We start from the raw sequence: 17,880 nt of genomic DNA, 5'->3' as shown, positions 1-17,880 counted from the left end.
CATCTCACCAGCCCAAGGGCATATATTTTTTGTCTGTCTGTCTGTCTACAGTTCTCTCCTCCCCTACCCCAAGCTCTAGATACTCCTTGAGTAGTGAAGTTTGGAAATCTGAGCTCTTAAGAACCAGTGAGACTGGGCGTGGTGGCACATGCCTGTAATCCCAGCACTTGGGAGGCTATAAACAGGAGAATCACCACGAGTCCGATCTAGTAGTGAGACCCTGAAAAAGAAAAAAGAAGAACCAGGGATAATTAATTAATTTGAATCCTAGAGTATTTGCGGCAAGGAATATAACTTTCTGTAAGCTTATAAAGGACAGAGGTAAGTTGGAAAACTTGTATTTTTGAGGTTGTTGTGCTCAGAGATTTACTCCAGTCTTGAACTCACTGTGTAGCCCAAGCTGGCCTTATATTTGAGATCCTCCTACATCAGCCCCCTAGTACCTAGGTTACAGATGTGGGGACCATCCAGCTTCATGGATTTGATTTATTTTTATTTGTATTTATTTATGTTTTTGAGCAAGGGATTCACTATGTAGTTCAGATTAGCCTTGGACTGTATGTACCCAGGCTGGCCTTGAACTCAAAGTGATCATCCTGTTTCAGCCTCCTGAGGGTTAGAATTACAGGTATACACCACCATGCCTGGCTTGGATTTTATTGTAAGCCAAATTAGATATCTTAGCTTTCAAAGATAGACATTTGTAGCTGGTTGCGGTAGCCCACATTTGCAATCCCAGCACTCAGGCAACTGAGGCAGGAGAATCACTGCAAGTTTGAGGCCAGCCTAGGCTACATAAGGAGACCCTGTCTCAAAAAAATGCTAGGCCTGGTGGCACACGCCTGTAATCCCAGCACTTGGGAGACTGAGGCAGGAGGATCATTGTAAATTTGAAGCCAGCTTGAACTACATAGTAAGAGCCTGTCTCAAGAAGAAAACTAAAACAATCCCGAAGACTTGACTTTGTAGGTTTCAGATTAACTCAGGGAACTGTACAGTAAAAACTATTTAGTTTTTATGTGTCTAGATTTATATGTCTTTGGGAACAGTAGATTATTTTTTTAAATGAAGAATGCAATTTATTAAGAACTTAATAGACAGAAGGGATAGAAGCCTGTGGCTATGATCTTTTTATTTGATGAGATTGTTAAAAATTATTTGCTTTGTCCTTAATTTTAGATTACTGATTTTGGGCAGTCCAAGATTTTAGGGGAGACCTCTCTCATGAGGACATTATGTGGTACCCCCACTTACTTGGCTCCCGAGATTCTTCTTTCTGTTGGGACTACGGGGTATAACCGAGCTGTGGACTGCTGGAGTTTAGGAGTTATTCTTTTTATCTGGTAAGAAAAGTTTTCATCACTTCACTATCTGGTGAAGTTTTCACTAGCTGATTAGATGAAATCACAAATATGTTCAGATAGGGAGCTTGTGTTTAATTTAGGCTCTTTAATCATTGATTGAACGAAATGCTTGAGTTTTCTTTATGCTGAAAAAGCAATCTGTGCATTCGAAAGCTGCTGAGAATACCTCTTGATGTCTTTTCCTTTTTCTCTCTACCGATGTTAAGCCTGAGTGGGTATCCACCTTTCTCTGAGCATAAGACTCACATGTCCCTGAAGGATCAGATCACCAGTGGAAAGTACACCTTCATTCCTGAAGTCTGGGCAGATGTCTCAGAGAAGGGTATGGATATGAAAGGGTTAAGAACTTGGGGGTTATTACAATGCCAGTGTGCTGTTGGTGGGAGTTTTCTTTTCCAACTCCATGGTGTTTTCTCCTGTGGACTCCCTTCTTAGTTTCTGTTGTCAGTTCTGTGTTGTTTGAGCAGAGGAAGTTATGAGCTTGGGTTCCAGAATTTAAACTTAAGTCCTGGGTTTGGTATTTTCTAGCTATGTAACCGAAGGTAAATTATTTTTTTCTTGTATTTAGGACTGGGTCTGCAGGGTCTCACTGCACAGATTGGACTCGTAGTGAGTCTCCTGCTTTCAGCCTCTCAAGTGCTGGAATTACAGGCGCTTGCCACCATGCCCAGTCTCAATCACTGTCTCAGCACGCCCTGGGGGCAGGGCTGGCACAGCATGCTGGGAATCAAACCCTGGCCGCTGTGCTCTGTCTAAGCAGGTGCTTTAGTCCGCTGAGCTATCTGGCTGGCCCCTTTTTATTCAGTTTCTTTCGGGTTTTTTTTTTTTTTGGAAGACAAATTACTGAACCTTTTAGAGTTTTCATTTTCTTTATTTGTAAAGGGGCCTTCAATGACTCCTCCCTGAAAGGATTTTTATGAGAATTAAGTATAATGTACACAAGTGCTTGGGATCTACCTATTCAAGGGTGCAAAATAATAACTTACTATAAGCTTTTCTTTGAGAAAGTAGCATGTGAAAGGGCAAGAGTGTGAGTTATTTTTATTTTATAATTTAAAAGTGAAACCTTCTAACTCCCTGAAGGAAAAGTAGATTACAATAAAATGTCCAGTAATGTATTGTAGGTGATTGTGTGAAATATCTTTTTTAATTTAGTCTTTTGAAACAGAGTCTCATTGGGAAGTTCAGGCTGCCTTTAATTTGCTACGTAGCCCTGGAAGACCTCTTAACTTTCAGTGATTCACCTGTCTCAGTGTCCCTCCAGTGCTGGAATTACAAGTGTGTGCCACCACACCTGACTAAATGTCACACGGTTTAAGGAACAGTATTTTGCTGTGTACAGCCTAGCCTGAAGTTGTTGCTTGCTGCAGTTGTCAGGGTTGTTTTCTGACAAGTCTCCAAGGCTGGGAGTCACTCTCCAACTGAGGGACTTGCCATCTATCGGTGGGTCTCAGGAAAGTTGGCTGTGCATTCTGATTATCTGAGAACTGCGTGGAAGTTCAGTTTTAGTCTGAATGTACGTCCAGCGACAAAAGAGGAAACAGGGAGCTGAGGGTTTATGATGACCCAGCAGAGAGAGATGGGGGCATCGTCTTTCCTGGTGCTGAGTCCTCTGAATATAGAACGAGGAGGACTGGGAGGCGCTGTCCACTCTGTCTGCGGACTCCATGACGATCTTGTCTTTCGGGACGGTGGCTGTTATTCTGGCATACTTCTGTGTTGCTGCTTTTATATGCTTATCCTTTTCACTACAGTTTGTCCAATTCTTTTTCTGCTTCAGCTCTAGATCTTGTCAGGAACTTGTTGGTTGTGGATCCCAAGGCACGGTTTACGACAGAAGAAGCCTTAGGTCATCCATGGCTTCAGGTGGGTATGGGGCAGTGGGACAGTGCCCCTTGTATAAAATGAATGGGATGGGCCTGGGGAGATAGCTTGGTGGTCTAAGCACCTTGCCTGGCAAGTGCAAGGACCCAGGTTCGATCCCCAGTACCACATGCTGTGCTGGCCCCATGCCGAGCTGGCTACTGAGACCGGGTTTGGTGGAGCACACCTGTAATTCCAGTGCTGGGCAGGCTGAGACAGGAGGATCACTACGAGTCTGAGCTGCATGGTGAGACCCTGTACCAAAAAATAGATAAATAAAATAAAATGGAACCCCTCAATCAAACTGCTTAAGCCTGGTGAAAAAGAGCATAGAAACCCAAACTTTTTTGTTGCTGGAATTGTTCATGTAATTGTTTTCAATCAAGTGTAGAGTATGAGGGTGTGGTGGGTGTTTGGGGCGTGCATCCCTTGTCATGTTATCTGTGTCTTTGGCCTGGACATAATCACTTTGTGGCTTGCTCTGGTTCCACTCAGCTGTCCGGAGCGTACAGTTTGAGTGTCTCCTTTGAGAGATTGTTCTGACTCCATCCGCAGCTGTGTACCTTCCCCTCCTTCCCTCCAACAGGTGGGGTGGGCTAGGCTGCATTCCAGCCATCCTATGCCTTCAGTCAGGACAGCTGGGGGAGCTGGAGCAGGGCAGCTTCTCAAGAGAGAATCTAGCTGTTTTGGAAGCTCATTTGACTGCGTAGAAAGGGTCTCCCTTCATGCTCCTGGTGAGTAAGCATGCCATTAGTGTAGGCTGTCACCTGTGCCTTTTGGTCTGCATTACCTCTGTGTTCATGCTGTGGTGTGGCTGCCTTTTGATCATAAGCTGACTTCATTCCGAGCTGCCAGAGTTGCATGATTTGGTGGCTGCATTTGATTAATCTTTGACTTTGGAATTAGCTATAGCATCAGGGAAATTTTCTGATGGATGTCTGATATTTTGTTCAGTAAATTTCTACTCAGCACAACCATGCCTCTTTCTGTTAACTTTCTTTTGGACTTTTTGTATTCTATGATACTGGGGTCTTAATCAGACAGCTTGTGTTAGAAGCTGTTACTCAGGAGATTACTGGTCCAGGAATGCCTTGGGCAGTCCAGCCTGGGCCTCTGTGAAGTCTGTCCCTCTTTTCTCTTGCAATCCTGCATACCTAACAGTTTTGCTCAGGCCAGCTCAGGTTGAGAACAACAAATCCTTAAAAGAAGGAAAGAATAAAAGGGGGATGGAAGAGAGCAGATGTGTGTTTTGGATGTTGCCCTGGAAACAGCAGTCCCCCCAGAAGAAATCTGTCAGATGATTTAGTATTTAATAGACCACACAGATTTGAAACAGCAGGACCTTGGAGAAAAAGAGTTTGGAAACAAAAGGTGCCTTTGCGTGTGGGGATTTGATTTTCGTGGAAAAAGAGAAACACTCCTCTTGGCTCTTCATGTCTCCTAATAGGGAAACTCTTGGGGGTCCATTGTAGAGATAGAGGAGCTGGGTTAGGTTTGGAAAAGTGGAGCTGGCCAGTGAGGTTTGGGAATAGTGTTTGTGTGTGCCTGAAATTTACGAGCCAGCAGAGTCCTTATTCATGACCAATCAAAGATGAATATAGGGGTCTCCTGTGATTGCTCTTTTGTCCCATTTTTTTTTTTGTAACCAAAGACAGAGTGAAGGATAAGGATGTAGATTAGCTTTCTACTACGTGTGCTGCCAAAGCAAGCACATATTAGCTATCTAAAAATAGTTATTAATAATGATTAGGTTTTACTTACTTTTGAAAGTTAGTATTATGAAGTTCCCAGATGATTTTGTGAGTCTGGCACTGGGCTGAGCATTGGGAATGTGAATTTTTGTCTCTATTATGTCCAGTTTGGGAAGAATTTCTTATATCCTCTTTTTGCTTTATGTTCATTAAAATAGAGATTCTTTCTTCCTTGGTCTTTGAGGGACGTTACAATTTAATTTTAATTTTATTTAATACTTTATTTAATTTTTAACATTATTTTCTGTTTTTTTGAGACACGATCTTGCTATGTAGCTCAGGCTGGCCTATATGTATATATAGTTCAAGCTGCCCTTGAATTTCCTCCTGACTGCTGGGATTACAGGTGTTTGCCACTATACAGCCTTTATTTATTTATTTAGGTACCGGAGATTGAAGTTAGGACCTTGTGCTTGCCAGGCAGGCGCTTATAATTTAATATCTTTGAGTAGAGTGTAGCTATCTCAAAGGAAAGATTTTATAGGTATGTTGTTACCTGTATTAACAATAAGCTTATTTTTCATCTTGTTGCTAATTGATAACTTATAGACATAGACTTACATAGATTCTGGGTTGCTCTGGCAGCACTAAAGACCTGCTGGCAGAAAGGGCCAAAGGTTGTGTGGTGGATGGAGGCTGTGGCATGAGTAGGTAAGCGGGGGAAAGGGAAGTGACTTAGGAGAGTGACACTGTGTGAGAAGTGAGGTCATATGGCCTTAAGAGAGCAGAGTGGGGAATCCAGCTGTGTCTTATCTTGCCAAAACTGGTAATGGGGAGCTATGCCAAGTGATTTAATAAGACAGTCTGATGGAAGCAGTGGTGGTTCTGGCTGCTAGGTAGAGGAGAGCTGAACTCAGTGTTGGTCTTCCAGTTCTGTCATTTTGCAGTTGGTCTTCCATTACTATCTTTTTGCAGTGTCCATGACCATGTTGAATGTTGGAGTCCCCTGTTCCTGTGTGTTTTCCGTAAGCACCATGGTGCATTTGACGTAGGGGGTGGGTTAGGTTGGAAGGTACTTAAGTCTTTGGAATCCTACTGCTCTGGGTCTGTTTAATATATGCTATTTGTGAGAGACTGAGCTGGGCTCTGGCTACCCCAAAGCCCACTTTCCTAGTGATAGGTATTTTACATTTCCAAAGATGGGGAGAACAGTACCAAATGCAAATCCTAAAACATGCAGTATTGAGTATCCAGGCAGGTGGGAGCTATGTTCAAATATATCTGGGCAAGCATTCTCTTTGCCTACCTCCAGCTGTCAGCGTGAAACACCCATAATGCTCTGACCTGTTCATTGTTGTCCTTGTTAGGCTTAAGCTTGGGATATGGTGGGCTTCAGCTCCTTTGGGCAAGTTGTGCAACACATGCTGGGTAATTTTCTTAGAGTATTGAGGCAGTTAGGATGGCCTGGGTCATTCAGTAGTGGCAGTGGGAAGGAGGGATCTAGACGGATTCAGGAAGCTGCCTGGTGTCAGCCTCATACTCTGGCCTCCTGACTCATCTCAGGACCTGGGTTGCTGGTATTAAAATCTTAGCTCCTAGGGTTTGTGGTTCTCTGACCCACTGAGAGCTTTCGGGCACCTGGTCTTGATTCAGCCAGTGTTGACTGGGCCAAGACTGCTCATGCGACCACTGCGAGAAGACACAGGTGAGTGATAGATAGAACTGTCATTGTAGGGTCTTCCTCTCACTTGTGTACAGCCTACTTAGGTTTTTAATTTCTTCACAGGATGAGGACATGAAGAGAAAGTTTGAGAATCTGCTAGTTGAGGAAAATAAGCTGTTGGCTGTACCCCAGGTCACACCCCAGGTATTTCCCCTAATGATTACTCACTATAGATTAGAAACCTAGAAAGTCACACGCACCTGTAATTCCAGTACCCTAGAGGCTGATGTAAGGGCACCAAAAGTTTCATCCCAGCCCGGACAACTTAGCAATTTTTGGTAAAACTTTCAAAATTAAAAATTAAAAAAAGACTGGGTGGTAGCTTGATGCCTAGACCTTGGATTCACTCCCGAATGTGTGCCTCTGTGTGTGATTTGTAACATACACTTTTTTTTTTTGTGCAGGGTCTCACTATGCAGCTCAAAGTTGTAGTGATCCTCCTGTTTTCAGCCTCCCCGGCACTGGGATTATAGATGTGCCACCACACTGGTTGTTGGCTCAGCGTGCTCAGGAGCAGGGCCAGCACAGCATGTGGTGCCAGGGATCGAACCCCAGCCCCTGCACTTGCCTAAGCAGGCGCTTAGTCTGCTGAGCTGTCTCTCCAGCCCAATGTAGTTATGCTTTGTTTCTCCTTATCTGTTCCAGAATCTTCATAAGACTTAATAAGTCAGGGGATGTTAAATGCATTAGAGAAACACAGCTAAAGAGTATCCAAAAGTTTTATGCAACACAAGATCCAGCATTCTGTTAGAGGTTCAGGGCATTGTAGCATATGCCTGTAATACCAGTGCTGGGAATGCTGGAAGCAAGATGATTACCATGAGTGAGGCTGAGGCAGTAGAATCGCTGCAAGTTTGAGGCCAGCCTGGACTACGTAGTGAGTTTAAAGCCAGCCTGCTCTATAAAGCAAGACCTTGTCTCAGAAAAAAAGGAAAATTTAAGATTTGGGCAAGGAGTTGATTTCTTGGTTTGTTTGCTTTTTTCTCAGTTCTTTGTAAGTATAAATTAATGTCTGCTCATTCCCATCTTGCTCTGTTTCTTTTGCTTGTCTTGTTACAGTGCTGGGGATGGAACCATGGGCCTTTGCTATTAGGCAAGTGCTGTGCTACTCAGCTACATCTTTGGCCCTGGTCTTGTTTTTATTTGGTTTATGATCTTGTTCTCTCTCTCTCTCTCTCTCTCTCTCTCTCTCTCTCTCACTCACTTACTCACTCACTCTCCCCCCGCCCCACTGTTCTCTCCTAATTTTATATGTGGGTGGCACAAAAGATTATCTTTCAATAAAAGAGCGAGATTTTGGAGAATGGCTTCAAATAGAGGGGTTTGGTTTTGTTCTGCTTTTTTGGGACAGGGTCTTGCTGTATAGTACAGGCTAGCCTTGAACTTACTTTATAGTCCAGGCTGGCCTCCATCTTGCATTGATCCTCCTGTCTCCACCTCCTCAGTGCTGGGATTACAGGCATTTTTCACCATACCCAGCCCTGGTAAACCCATTTTAAGCTACAAATATTTTAAGTCAGAAATGCATTTAATACTCTTAACCTATTGAACATCAATTTTCTAATGTCTGTGTAATACTTTTGCATTACTAATTATGCAAAAACCCAAATTGGGCATGGTGGCACATGCCTGTAATCCCAGCGCTCCAGGCTGAAGCAGGAGGATTTAGTCAGCTTCAAAGCCAGCCTGATTTACAGAGTGAGACCCTGACTCAAGAACAAAAAGCCTCAAAAGTCAGACTGTCTCTGCATCGTTAAGTGCTTAGAAACCACAAGGCAGAGAAATGACAAGTAGATAAACTTCTCTAAGTTCAGAGGGGTGTGATATCCCCAATTTATTGGAAGCATTTTAGAGACTTTCGATAGAAGCTGATTTCCTTTTTAACATTTCTCCCTTTTTCTCTCTTTATCTCCAGCCTTCTACTAGTAGAAAGCGGCCTCCTCAAGCAGAAGCTGAGGACATCAAGACCCCAAAACGTCCAGCTGTGTGTGCTGCTGTGTCATGAACACTGTGATTTGAACAAGAAAGAAACATCTCTTCTTTTACTCTTTTGTCATCTTGTTTCTTTGTCTTTTTTTTTTAATAGCTTCTATTTTAATTATGGTAATGATTGTTTTTCTTAAATCATTGGTATATAATTAAAAACCTGATGGAACTTGGGCTTTGTGCTTCTGCTGTATGCTTAGTTCTGAATGCCTTTTATTTCAGTGTTAAAAATTATTGTGTGAAAAGAAAAAAAAGTTATTGTGTGACCATCAGGTGGAATTGTACCTTGACAGTTGTCACCAGGTTGGTGTGCTAGGCTTCCACCCTCTTTTAGCCTGTGAGAGCTGAATAGAAATCTAAGGCCTCCTTAGAAGGTCACTGGGAAGGGCCATAGTGGGTGGGGTTGGGGATAGAGTTTGTTGTGGCACCTGCTACTGCACCCAACAAATGGCAGGTACCTTGATGTGTATGTCACAGGCCAGTGTTAAATTCCCATATTCGCCCTGTTAGAGATATATCTCCACTGCCTTTGAAATCTTAGGACTAGGTAAGTTGTTAAGTTCCAAGTTTTTTCCCACTTTAGGAAGGTGATAGGGCACTTCTACTGTGTATTATCTGTAAAGACTCATTATATTCCTATAACCTTATACATTGATATTTCAACAGCAGATTTTCACAGAAAGTGGGTAGAGAGAAACATGAGACTGTCAACTCTTGTCTTTTCTGCCAAATGAGACATAGGTGATTTGTTTTTCAAAACTATTAGGATTTTAGATATGGAGATCAGGCATGTGGGTATGTCTTGTTGACCCAGTATTGACTGGAGGGGGCGGTCTCTGCAAAACTCTTCTTTTGGCTGTTCTTGTCCTCACAGTGATGCTATAAGCTAGGTCTTCCGACCACCTTCATCTTATGGGATGAGGATAACTTTTTCCAGCATTGCACAGTTGGTAAGTGGCACTGGCGGGACTCAACCCAGGTCTTCCCAACTCTAAAACTAATATTGCCTTCTCACTTTTATATTCAGACTCAGGGATGTTGACTCACATTGATAAAACCCATGAGACTGATGTTAAATCCTAAATGCCAATCCGTTTAGTTATGAAGAACACAAACTGCCCAAGAGAGTATTGTCTTGCCTGCCCATGAGTTTGATTAGTTCTTGCAGGCTGGTGGCAGGGATAGCCTACTAATATGGGGAAGTTGGAGCCCATTTGTTGGAAAGATATTTCAGAGATAACAGATGGCTGGGCCTGGGAGGTCTCAGGTATGCAGGCAGTTCTAATGGCTGGCTCCTGTTTGTCTCTTTCCAATCCACTGATCATATCCTTCCTCCCTCCCGCACTTTTCAGTACTAGGGGTGGAATGCTTTTCTACTGAGCCACATCCTTTATTCCTTTTTAAAATTTTGAGACGGGTTCTCAGTAAGTTGCTAGAGTGCTGGTATCTAACATGTGATTCAGAGCCTCCCAGAATGCTGGAATTACAGGTATGCGCCACCACACCTGCCTGTGGTTTGCCTCTTTGGTAACTGCCTGGTTGGTGCTAGACCACACTAACTAACTGGCTATTGCATGGATTGAGCACCACAGTTTGGATGCCACTCACCCTCCAGGACAGAGTCAAGAGCTCACAGCTATTGCCCCTGGCACTAGGGGTAGTGTGATTGGTAACTGGAAGGATATGTAAGCTTTCTGAGGGCGAGGAAACAGGGACTTAGGTGGTTTGATTGGAATAATGAGAGGCTGTGTTTTGTTTTCCAGGGTATTTTCCCTTTTAGAATAGAGTTCATCAGCTTTTCTGTATCCAGAGCACTGTACCTCGTCTTAGCTCCTTCTGATACCTGCCATGGTATGCAGAATAATGACCCTCACCAAGTGCCCTAACCTTAATCCCTAGTACCTGGGAATGTCTTACTTTACATAGCAGAAAGGACCGTGTAGGTGTCATTAAGGGTCTCGAGACACAACATTATTCCCATCTTTCCCTGGGCCCACATCATTGCAAAGATCTTTTGAGGAATGCAAGAGCAGTGAAACTGAGCCCAGATAGTGCTGTGATGACTGAGCAGAAATCAGAGTAAAGGCTCTGAAAGGAAGGGCCAGGGAGATAGCTCAGTGGAGTAAGTGCTTGCCTGGTAAGCATAAGGTCCTGAGTTGGATCTTTGGTACCGCAAAAAATAAATAAAAATAAAAAGGCAAGGAAATGGGTTTTCCCATGAGAAACCCTGAAGGAATCAGCCAACCTTATATAGTTTTCTGACCTATAGAACTGTAAGAAAATTTTGGGGGGTTTTATGTTTTTGTTTTGCTTTTGTTTTGTATTTCCAGGGAAAGGCCTACAGGGTGTTCATGGTCTCAATACTAGATCGGACTCACGGTGATTGTCCTATTTACAGGCTCCAAAGTGCTGGGATTACAGGCGCACACCACCATGCTCAGTCTCAATCGCTGTCTTGGTGCATGCTGAAGGTGGGACTTTTGAGATAGGATCTAACTACATTATGTAGTTCAGGCTGGCCTTGAACTCAGCATAATCCTCCTGCCTCAGCCTCCTAAGTGCTGGGATTACAGGTGTGTGCCACTATGCCTGGCAGTCTTGATTTCTTGGGGAGGAACCTTTTTACATTTTTCAACCCTTGAAGGTGTGTGTATGTGTGGGGAGAGGCAGTAGTAAAACTGAGCACCTCCCCAATACAGAAGCTGAAGAAAGGATTCCCTAGAAGTTTCTACTGCTATGGAATTCCTTCCACTGGCCACCTACTTGGAGGACTTGGAAACATGAGCACATGGTAGGGGGCTGCAACATCAGTGATGAGAACAATTGGTTCCAACCTGAGCTCTGATTTCTCATATTGGCTTTGGGTAAGTTACTTAAAATTGCTGAGCTTTTATTTCCTTATCTGTAAAACGGATTCAATAAGTACACCAACCGTCTATTGATGTGAAGAGTCAATAGGAGATCCACAAAGTGCCTGACATGTGACAAGGTGTTCTTCAGTTTTAGCCTTTATTGTAAGGTGGGAGAGCCACATGCCTAAGCAGAGGGAGGCAGAAAGTGCTTCAGCAGGGAAGCAACATATTTCCAGTTCTTTTTTGAGTACTTGTATTGTCACCGGGATGGCTGAGTAAGCAGATTTGGGAAATGCCATGCCTGAGATGTGTGGTGGGAGCAGAGGTGGAGGTCAGTTTCCAAGGAGTGAAGTAACTGCGGCTCTTGCAGAACAGGCATCCCTGGTGGATTCCCGGCATATCTATATTATGCTAGCCCTTCTTTGTGCCAGCCTCTGCCCAGTGCTTCATGTGGTAACTATATTCCTATTTTTCACTGGAAGGTATCCTTCCCATGTGCTGGAGGAATGACCCCAACTTCGTTATATACACTAGTCAGGTCTAGCTAATTTGATTGTGGTGACTGGCTCAGATGTGCATGTGGCCCACACAGGACCAATAAAAGTCAACTCTGGGACTCTGGTTGCATCTATAGCATGCATAGCTCTAATCTGAATATTCAAAATGATCAAAAAATGCGAAACTTTGACCACTGACATGTGGTCATGAGGAAAATATCACAAAACTGTATGAAAAGATTATTAAAAATGTATATAAAATTACTTTCAGGCTGTGCGTATAAGGCATATATGAAGCAAATGAATTTTTCATGTTTAAATTTGGGTTGCCACCCCTCCATATCTCTGTATGTTTGAAAATATTCCAAAATCAAGATCTGAGATTCAGCCAGGGGTGGTGGCATATGCCTGCAATCCCAGTGCTACTCTAGAGGGTGAGACAGGAAGATCAACGGAGTTCAAGGTGGTCTTGAACTGCATAATAAGACGTTGCCAAAAAAAGGTCTGAGACATAGGGATACTCAACCTGTATTGGAAAACACCTCTGCCTTCTTGGGTACATATAGCTAAGAGCTATGTAGCCACTGTGTGGAAAGAACTACATGAAGATGGGCAGCAAGAACCAAGACAGATTAGAGGTTGAGTTTGGGTTGAACTGGATCCAGCTATGCCTGAAGCAAGGGACCACTTCCGACTTTTCAGTTATGTGTGTTCCTTTTTTTTTTTTTACTCTAGATTGGGTTTCTTGTCAGTTGATCTGAAAAAGGCCAGACTAATAAATTTACAAGTTTCCAAGAGATTCCTGAAGACTTGTTTTCTCTAGTAGGAAAAATGTTCTATTGTTTCTCTGTCAACTTTAGGGTTTTTGAGAATGGGTGATGTGGGAAGAGTTACCAAATGCCAAGGTTGGGTGAACCCCTCCCAGCTAATTATACCACAGTATTTGGGAGCAGAGCCCTTTTCATCAAACTTTTAGGACTCTGATAGGGAAGGGACTACACCAGTGAATCTCAGAGCTTGTGTGCTGGGCATTGTGCCAAGGGAAGTGCATGTATCTAGCAGTGCTTTAACTCCCTGAAAGTTCACTGCAGTCCTGTGAAGTACTGTCACACTTTCTTGTTTGCAAACGTGAAAATTAAGGCTTTGTGGCTCTGTCCAGTGACCTGTTCACGGTTTCTCAGTTTTTATGAGAGAGGCAGGATTTGAACTTTTTTTTTTTATCTCCTAGAGGGCCCCTGCTTCTTAACTACTAATACTACTTCAGAGGTTCTGTCAACTGATGACCACCTGATAAGTACCAGGCGTGGTATTGGATTATTTTACCGAGTCTTCAGGTTAAGGAGAAGCAGGCCGCGAAAACCTGACCCTAGTCACGCAGGAGGAAGCCGAGATGCGGGTTCTCAGTTGAGTCTGCCTCTGCCTAAGATGCGGACGTTCACCGCACCACTTACACACGCGAACGTGTCTGCACAGCTCTCGCACGGGACCTCACCAACTAAGGGGCGTCCACCCCCAGCACTTCTTGGGCTGACCCCGCGCCCTGGGCCCAGCGTTGAGTGTGAAGGAAGAGTCCTACTCATGCAACCCAGAGGCCGTGCCGGGGTGGTCCGCAGTGCGGCTGGCGGCGGCGCAGAGCAGGGAACTGCGTGCTTCCCAGCACGGGCCGGACTGGCGCGGCGGGGGTAAACGCCACGCCGGAACAGCGACCGGCTGCAGAGGGCTCCGGGCTGGGCGCGCGCGAGGGGGCGCGGCGAGCGTGCGCGTGCGCGATGCGCGTAGAAGCCGCGGGGGCGCGCGTGCGCGGCTTGGGGGGCGGTGTGGGTTGCTTTGGCTGCGCGCGGCACGGCGGGAACATGGCGCGCGGGAGCGGTGCGCGCGCCTAGCTGGCGGGACCGTTAGCTCCGGGCAGACTCGGCCCGGGCCCCGTGGGGATGGAGCAGTCGCTGCCGCTAGCGCCCGAGCCGATCTCGGGGTCGACCCCGGCGCGGAGCCGCAGGCGGCGGGAGCCCGAGTCTCCGCCGGCGTCGGCTCCGGTGAGTGCGTGAGGGGCGCGGGCCGGGAGACTTTCTTTGTGAAACTCCGTCGGTGCGAGCCGGGCCGGGCCTCAGCAGCGGACGAGTGGCTGCCAGGCGGAAGCCGCCTAGCCGTCAGGGTTCGAGCCCGGCCGCGGGCCATGAGGCGATGGGACCCGACCCCGGCTATGGCCAGCCTGCCTCAGTTTCCGCGGGAGAATGTGTGTGCGCGCGCGGGGGTGGGGGTGCTGTATACAGGCGGCGCCTGATGCCCGGCGCCTGCCCTCCTCGACCCCGCCCCCTTGGAGTGGAACCGGGGCATGGGGCTCGTGGAAGCTACAGATTGGAGTTGCGGGGAGACAGGTGTCGGCGTGGCTGGGGAGGCTCAGGTGCTGACATCCCCAGTAGGGTTGGTAGGGAGCGAGCTCACCGTCCCGGGGAGGCAACAAGCCAGTTGTGGCTCGTCACAGGGTGATGCTGGAAAGCTTTCCGTCCGCTTCAGCTTCGTGGGGTGTTTGGTGTGTGTCACGGTGAAGGATGCTAAGCCAAAGAGGCTCCTGCCAAATGGGTTGGGACGGCCCTGAGCAAGGGGCTCTTTCCAAGCCTGGAGATTTTTAGGGCATGGAAATAATCTGGAGCACTTTATGAAAGTGTGGGCAGCACCCCTTACCCCAGCCCTGTGAATTCTGGTTCTTCAAAGGAAGAGAACAGATTTTGAATCTTTAACAAACTTGGAAGTTTGATTAGTGAATTTGGCAAGCTTTATAAAGAAGTTTCTTGAGAGCAGAGATACGCTCATGGTATCTTGTGTGGTGCCCAGAGCCGTGTTACAGGATTACTAAATGTTTGCAGGGAGACCAATAACTAGAGTTAGCAGCATAGGAACTCTTAAAAAACATTTTCACGAGCTTCATAAGAGAGCATTCTCTCCATCTGCTTCACTGTATATGTGATTTTTCTCAGCTCCTACTTTAACTTCTGTGACTTTGTAATACCAAGTTTGTAGTATGTTTCAGGGTGTATGTTGGTTAATGTAAAGGATCAATTTTGTATTTCTTAGGTTATAATTAACTTTGAAACAAAATCTGAGTTGAAAATGATTTTTTTTTTCTCTTTGGGAACAGAAGAGTTATAGGATTTTGTTTTTTTTCAGATAGGCAGGCAAACATTTACATTTTAAAAAATGTATACAGGCGGTATACATTTCACGGTTTCCTTTTTTTACATTTTCCTTCTTTCTTTTTGTATTTAGTAGAGGGTCTATAGGGTCTACGGGGTCTCACAACATAAATTGGACTGGTAGTGAGTCTCCTGTTTTCAGCCGCCCAAGCACTGGGATTACAGGTGTGCGCCACCACGCCCGGTCTCAATCGCCATCTCTGCCCACCCTGGGGATGGGGCAGGGGAGGCCATCCCAGCCACTGTACTCTGTCTAAGCAGAGGCTTTAATCCACTGAGCTATTTGGCTGGCCTACATTTGCATTTTCATCGAAGCAAATTTTAATGACTTCATTAAAAAATAATATATATCTATCTATCTTTTGGCTTTTTGAGGTAATCTCACTAGGTAGTTCAGGATGGCCTTGAACACGCAGCCATCTTCCTGCCTCAGCACCCCCACTTCTCCACCCTGCTTACCCCTGCCACTCTGTGCTGGGTTTACAGACATGTACCACTACATCTGGCCTATTATTCACAAAAGTTGACAAATTTGCTTTAACTCTGAGGATTTATAGTTTTTCTGTTATATTTTGAAACTGAGATTTATGCTTAGTCCAGAGTCAGTGCTAGAAGTGTTTGATATTTCAGAGGCTTTTTTTTTCTTAAGTTGCATTTAATTGCTTTCACTTAAGTGGGTTGATTGTGGTGGTGGTGATTGTCCACGGGACAAAGTATACAAATATAGGAAGAATTAGTCGAGATTGCATCTGAAGAAAAAGTGAAGTTAGGTGCTGTAGTGTCTCAGTGTGCTGTTGTTACTTTTTATGTGAATGTCTTTTTTTTTTTTTTTTTTTCTTTTGTATTGAGGATTGAACCTAGGGTCTTTGCACTGAGTCATATCCCCAGCCCTGTTTTATTTCTACTTTGAGATAGAGTTTCACTAAGTCACTAAATAGCTGTGACTGGACTCACCTTTTTAAAGTACTGGGATTGTAGACGTCTGTCACCATGGCCAGCTGGATTTCACTTTAAAAAAGTGCTTCACAGTGTAAGGTGGTATATACTTTAATCCCATTCCTGGGGAGGCTGGGGCAGAAGGACTTCATGTTCAAGGACAACGTGGATTACCTAGTGAGACCCTGCTTCAAAAACAGAAAAAAATCTATAAAAATTTTTATTGTGATACAATTTACTAACCATAAAAGTAACCCCATTAGTATAATCTTTGTGGTTTATAGTATATCCATAGATTTATGTAAACATTACCACTCTCTGCTTTTTTAAAATTTGAAACAGGGTCAGACGGGCCTTGAACTCACTGTGTAGCCCAGGCTGCCTTTAAACATGAAATCCTTATGCCTCAGCCTTCCAAGTGCTGGGATTACAGGTGTGGAGCACTCCATCTGGCTTATCACACTACTTTTAAAGCATTTTTGTCACCCCACAAAAAATCTGTCACTCATTAGCAATCATTATATACTTTTCTCCCAGCCCCTGACCATAATCTGCTTTCTAAATTTTTATGAATTTAGCCACACATTTTATGTTGTGGAATCTTTCAATATGTAATCTTTTATGAATGACTTTTTTCACTTAGCACAGTATGTTCAAAGTTCAGCCATGATATAGTTTGTATCACTATTTCATTCCTTCTTATTGTGGTCCTGCCCCTTAGCTCAGTTCTTTAAGTGGCTGCTTCAACAAAACAGTCAGGCTCTGGTTGCTGTGGTTTGATCCCCACAACTCGAGCCAGCCAAACCTGCCCTGAAGGCATTCGGAGCAAAAAAACTCCCCAAAAAACAAAAAAACCAACTTTTTATTGCTGAATTATATTCTTTTTAATAAATATGCCACATCTTGGCCATCTATTCACCTGTTGTTAAACAAGTGTTTGTTTGTTTTTTCATTTTTTGGCTCCTATGAATAATGCTCCTGTGAACATTTGTGTATAGATTTTTATGTGAAAATGTTTTCATTTTTCACAGGTATATTTAGGAGCAGAATGCTGGGTCACGTGTCAATTCTGTTTAGCTTTTGAGGAACTGCCAAATAGTGTTCTAAGGTGCAGCTTTATGTATAGCCCTGCCAGCAGTGTAGGAAGGTTGTTATTTATCTACTCTTGACCAATATTTGTTATTCTCCATCTTTTCCTCCCTAGTCTATTTGGGTACTTGGAATTGAACCTAGCAGTTCTTTAACATAGAGCTCTGCTCAGCATATTTATTTATTTATTTCTAGATTGTGCAGATTGGTCTTGGATTTAAGATCCTTTTGTCTCAGGCAGTAGGTTAGCTAGGATTAGCTACTATATCTGGCTTTCTTTTTTCTTTTGAACTTGAGCCATCATTTAAGGTATGAAATAATATCTTATTTTGGGACTGATTTGCATTTTGAGCATGCTTTCCTGTGTTTATTGGCTGTTTGTATGTTTTCTTTGGAGAAATGACTATCCATATCTTTTATTTTGAGGGTCTATTTTATTTATTTATTTAATGTATTTAGTACAGTGTCTACAGGATCTCACTGTATGGATCAGGCTTATAGTGATCTTCCCTTTTTCAGCCTCCCAAGTACTGGGATTACAGGCTTACACCACCAAGCCCAGTCTCAATTACGCCCAGTCTCAATGGCTGTCTCAGTGGGCCCCAGGGGTGGGGCCAGCACAGCATGTGGTGTGAGGGCCTATTTTTTAAAATTGGGTCATTTGCCTTTTTATTATAAAGTTGTACAT

General features: G+C 44.3%; 2 protein-coding genes across 7 annotated transcripts in view; both read left to right on the top strand.

Moving 5' to 3' along the window:
• Positions 1 to 8,739, top strand: part of Chek2 (checkpoint kinase 2) — a 41,831-nt gene extending 33,092 nt beyond the window's left edge. For 2 of the 4 annotated variants that reach the window (XM_023711626.1, XM_023711622.1), the window contains 5 exons: positions 1,180 to 1,343; positions 1,571 to 1,686; positions 3,145 to 3,230; positions 6,705 to 6,785; positions 8,557 to 8,739. In XM_023711626.1, coding sequence (XP_023567394.1) covers positions 1,180 to 1,343; positions 1,571 to 1,686; positions 3,145 to 3,230; positions 6,705 to 6,785; positions 8,557 to 8,646 — 537 coding nt within the window. In that variant the 3' untranslated portion in view covers positions 8,647 to 8,739. The remainder of the gene's footprint in view (positions 1 to 1,179; positions 1,344 to 1,570; positions 1,687 to 3,144; positions 3,231 to 6,704; positions 6,786 to 8,556) is intronic. The other 2 variants (XM_023711624.1, XM_023711625.1) reach the window with 2 other exon arrangements.
• A 5,098-nt stretch (positions 8,740 to 13,837) lies between these two features.
• The window catches only part of Ttc28 (tetratricopeptide repeat domain 28), an 818,517-nt gene continuing 814,474 nt past the window's right edge, over positions 13,838 to 17,880 (top strand). For all 3 annotated transcript variants that reach the window (XM_023711313.1, XM_023711312.1, XM_023711311.1), the window contains exon 1: positions 13,838 to 14,009. In XM_023711313.1, coding sequence (XP_023567081.1) covers positions 13,908 to 14,009 — 102 coding nt within the window. In that variant the 5' untranslated portion in view covers positions 13,838 to 13,907. The remainder of the gene's footprint in view (positions 14,010 to 17,880) is intronic.

This window comes from Octodon degus, unplaced genomic scaffold, assembly GCF_000260255.1.
Source record: "Octodon degus isolate 3935 unplaced genomic scaffold, OctDeg1.0 scaffold00021, whole genome shotgun sequence".
Classification (NCBI taxonomy): domain Eukaryota; kingdom Metazoa; phylum Chordata; class Mammalia; order Rodentia; family Octodontidae; genus Octodon; species Octodon degus.
Note: the sequence above shows the minus strand (reverse complement) of the source record. Positions and strands in the feature narration are given on the sequence as shown.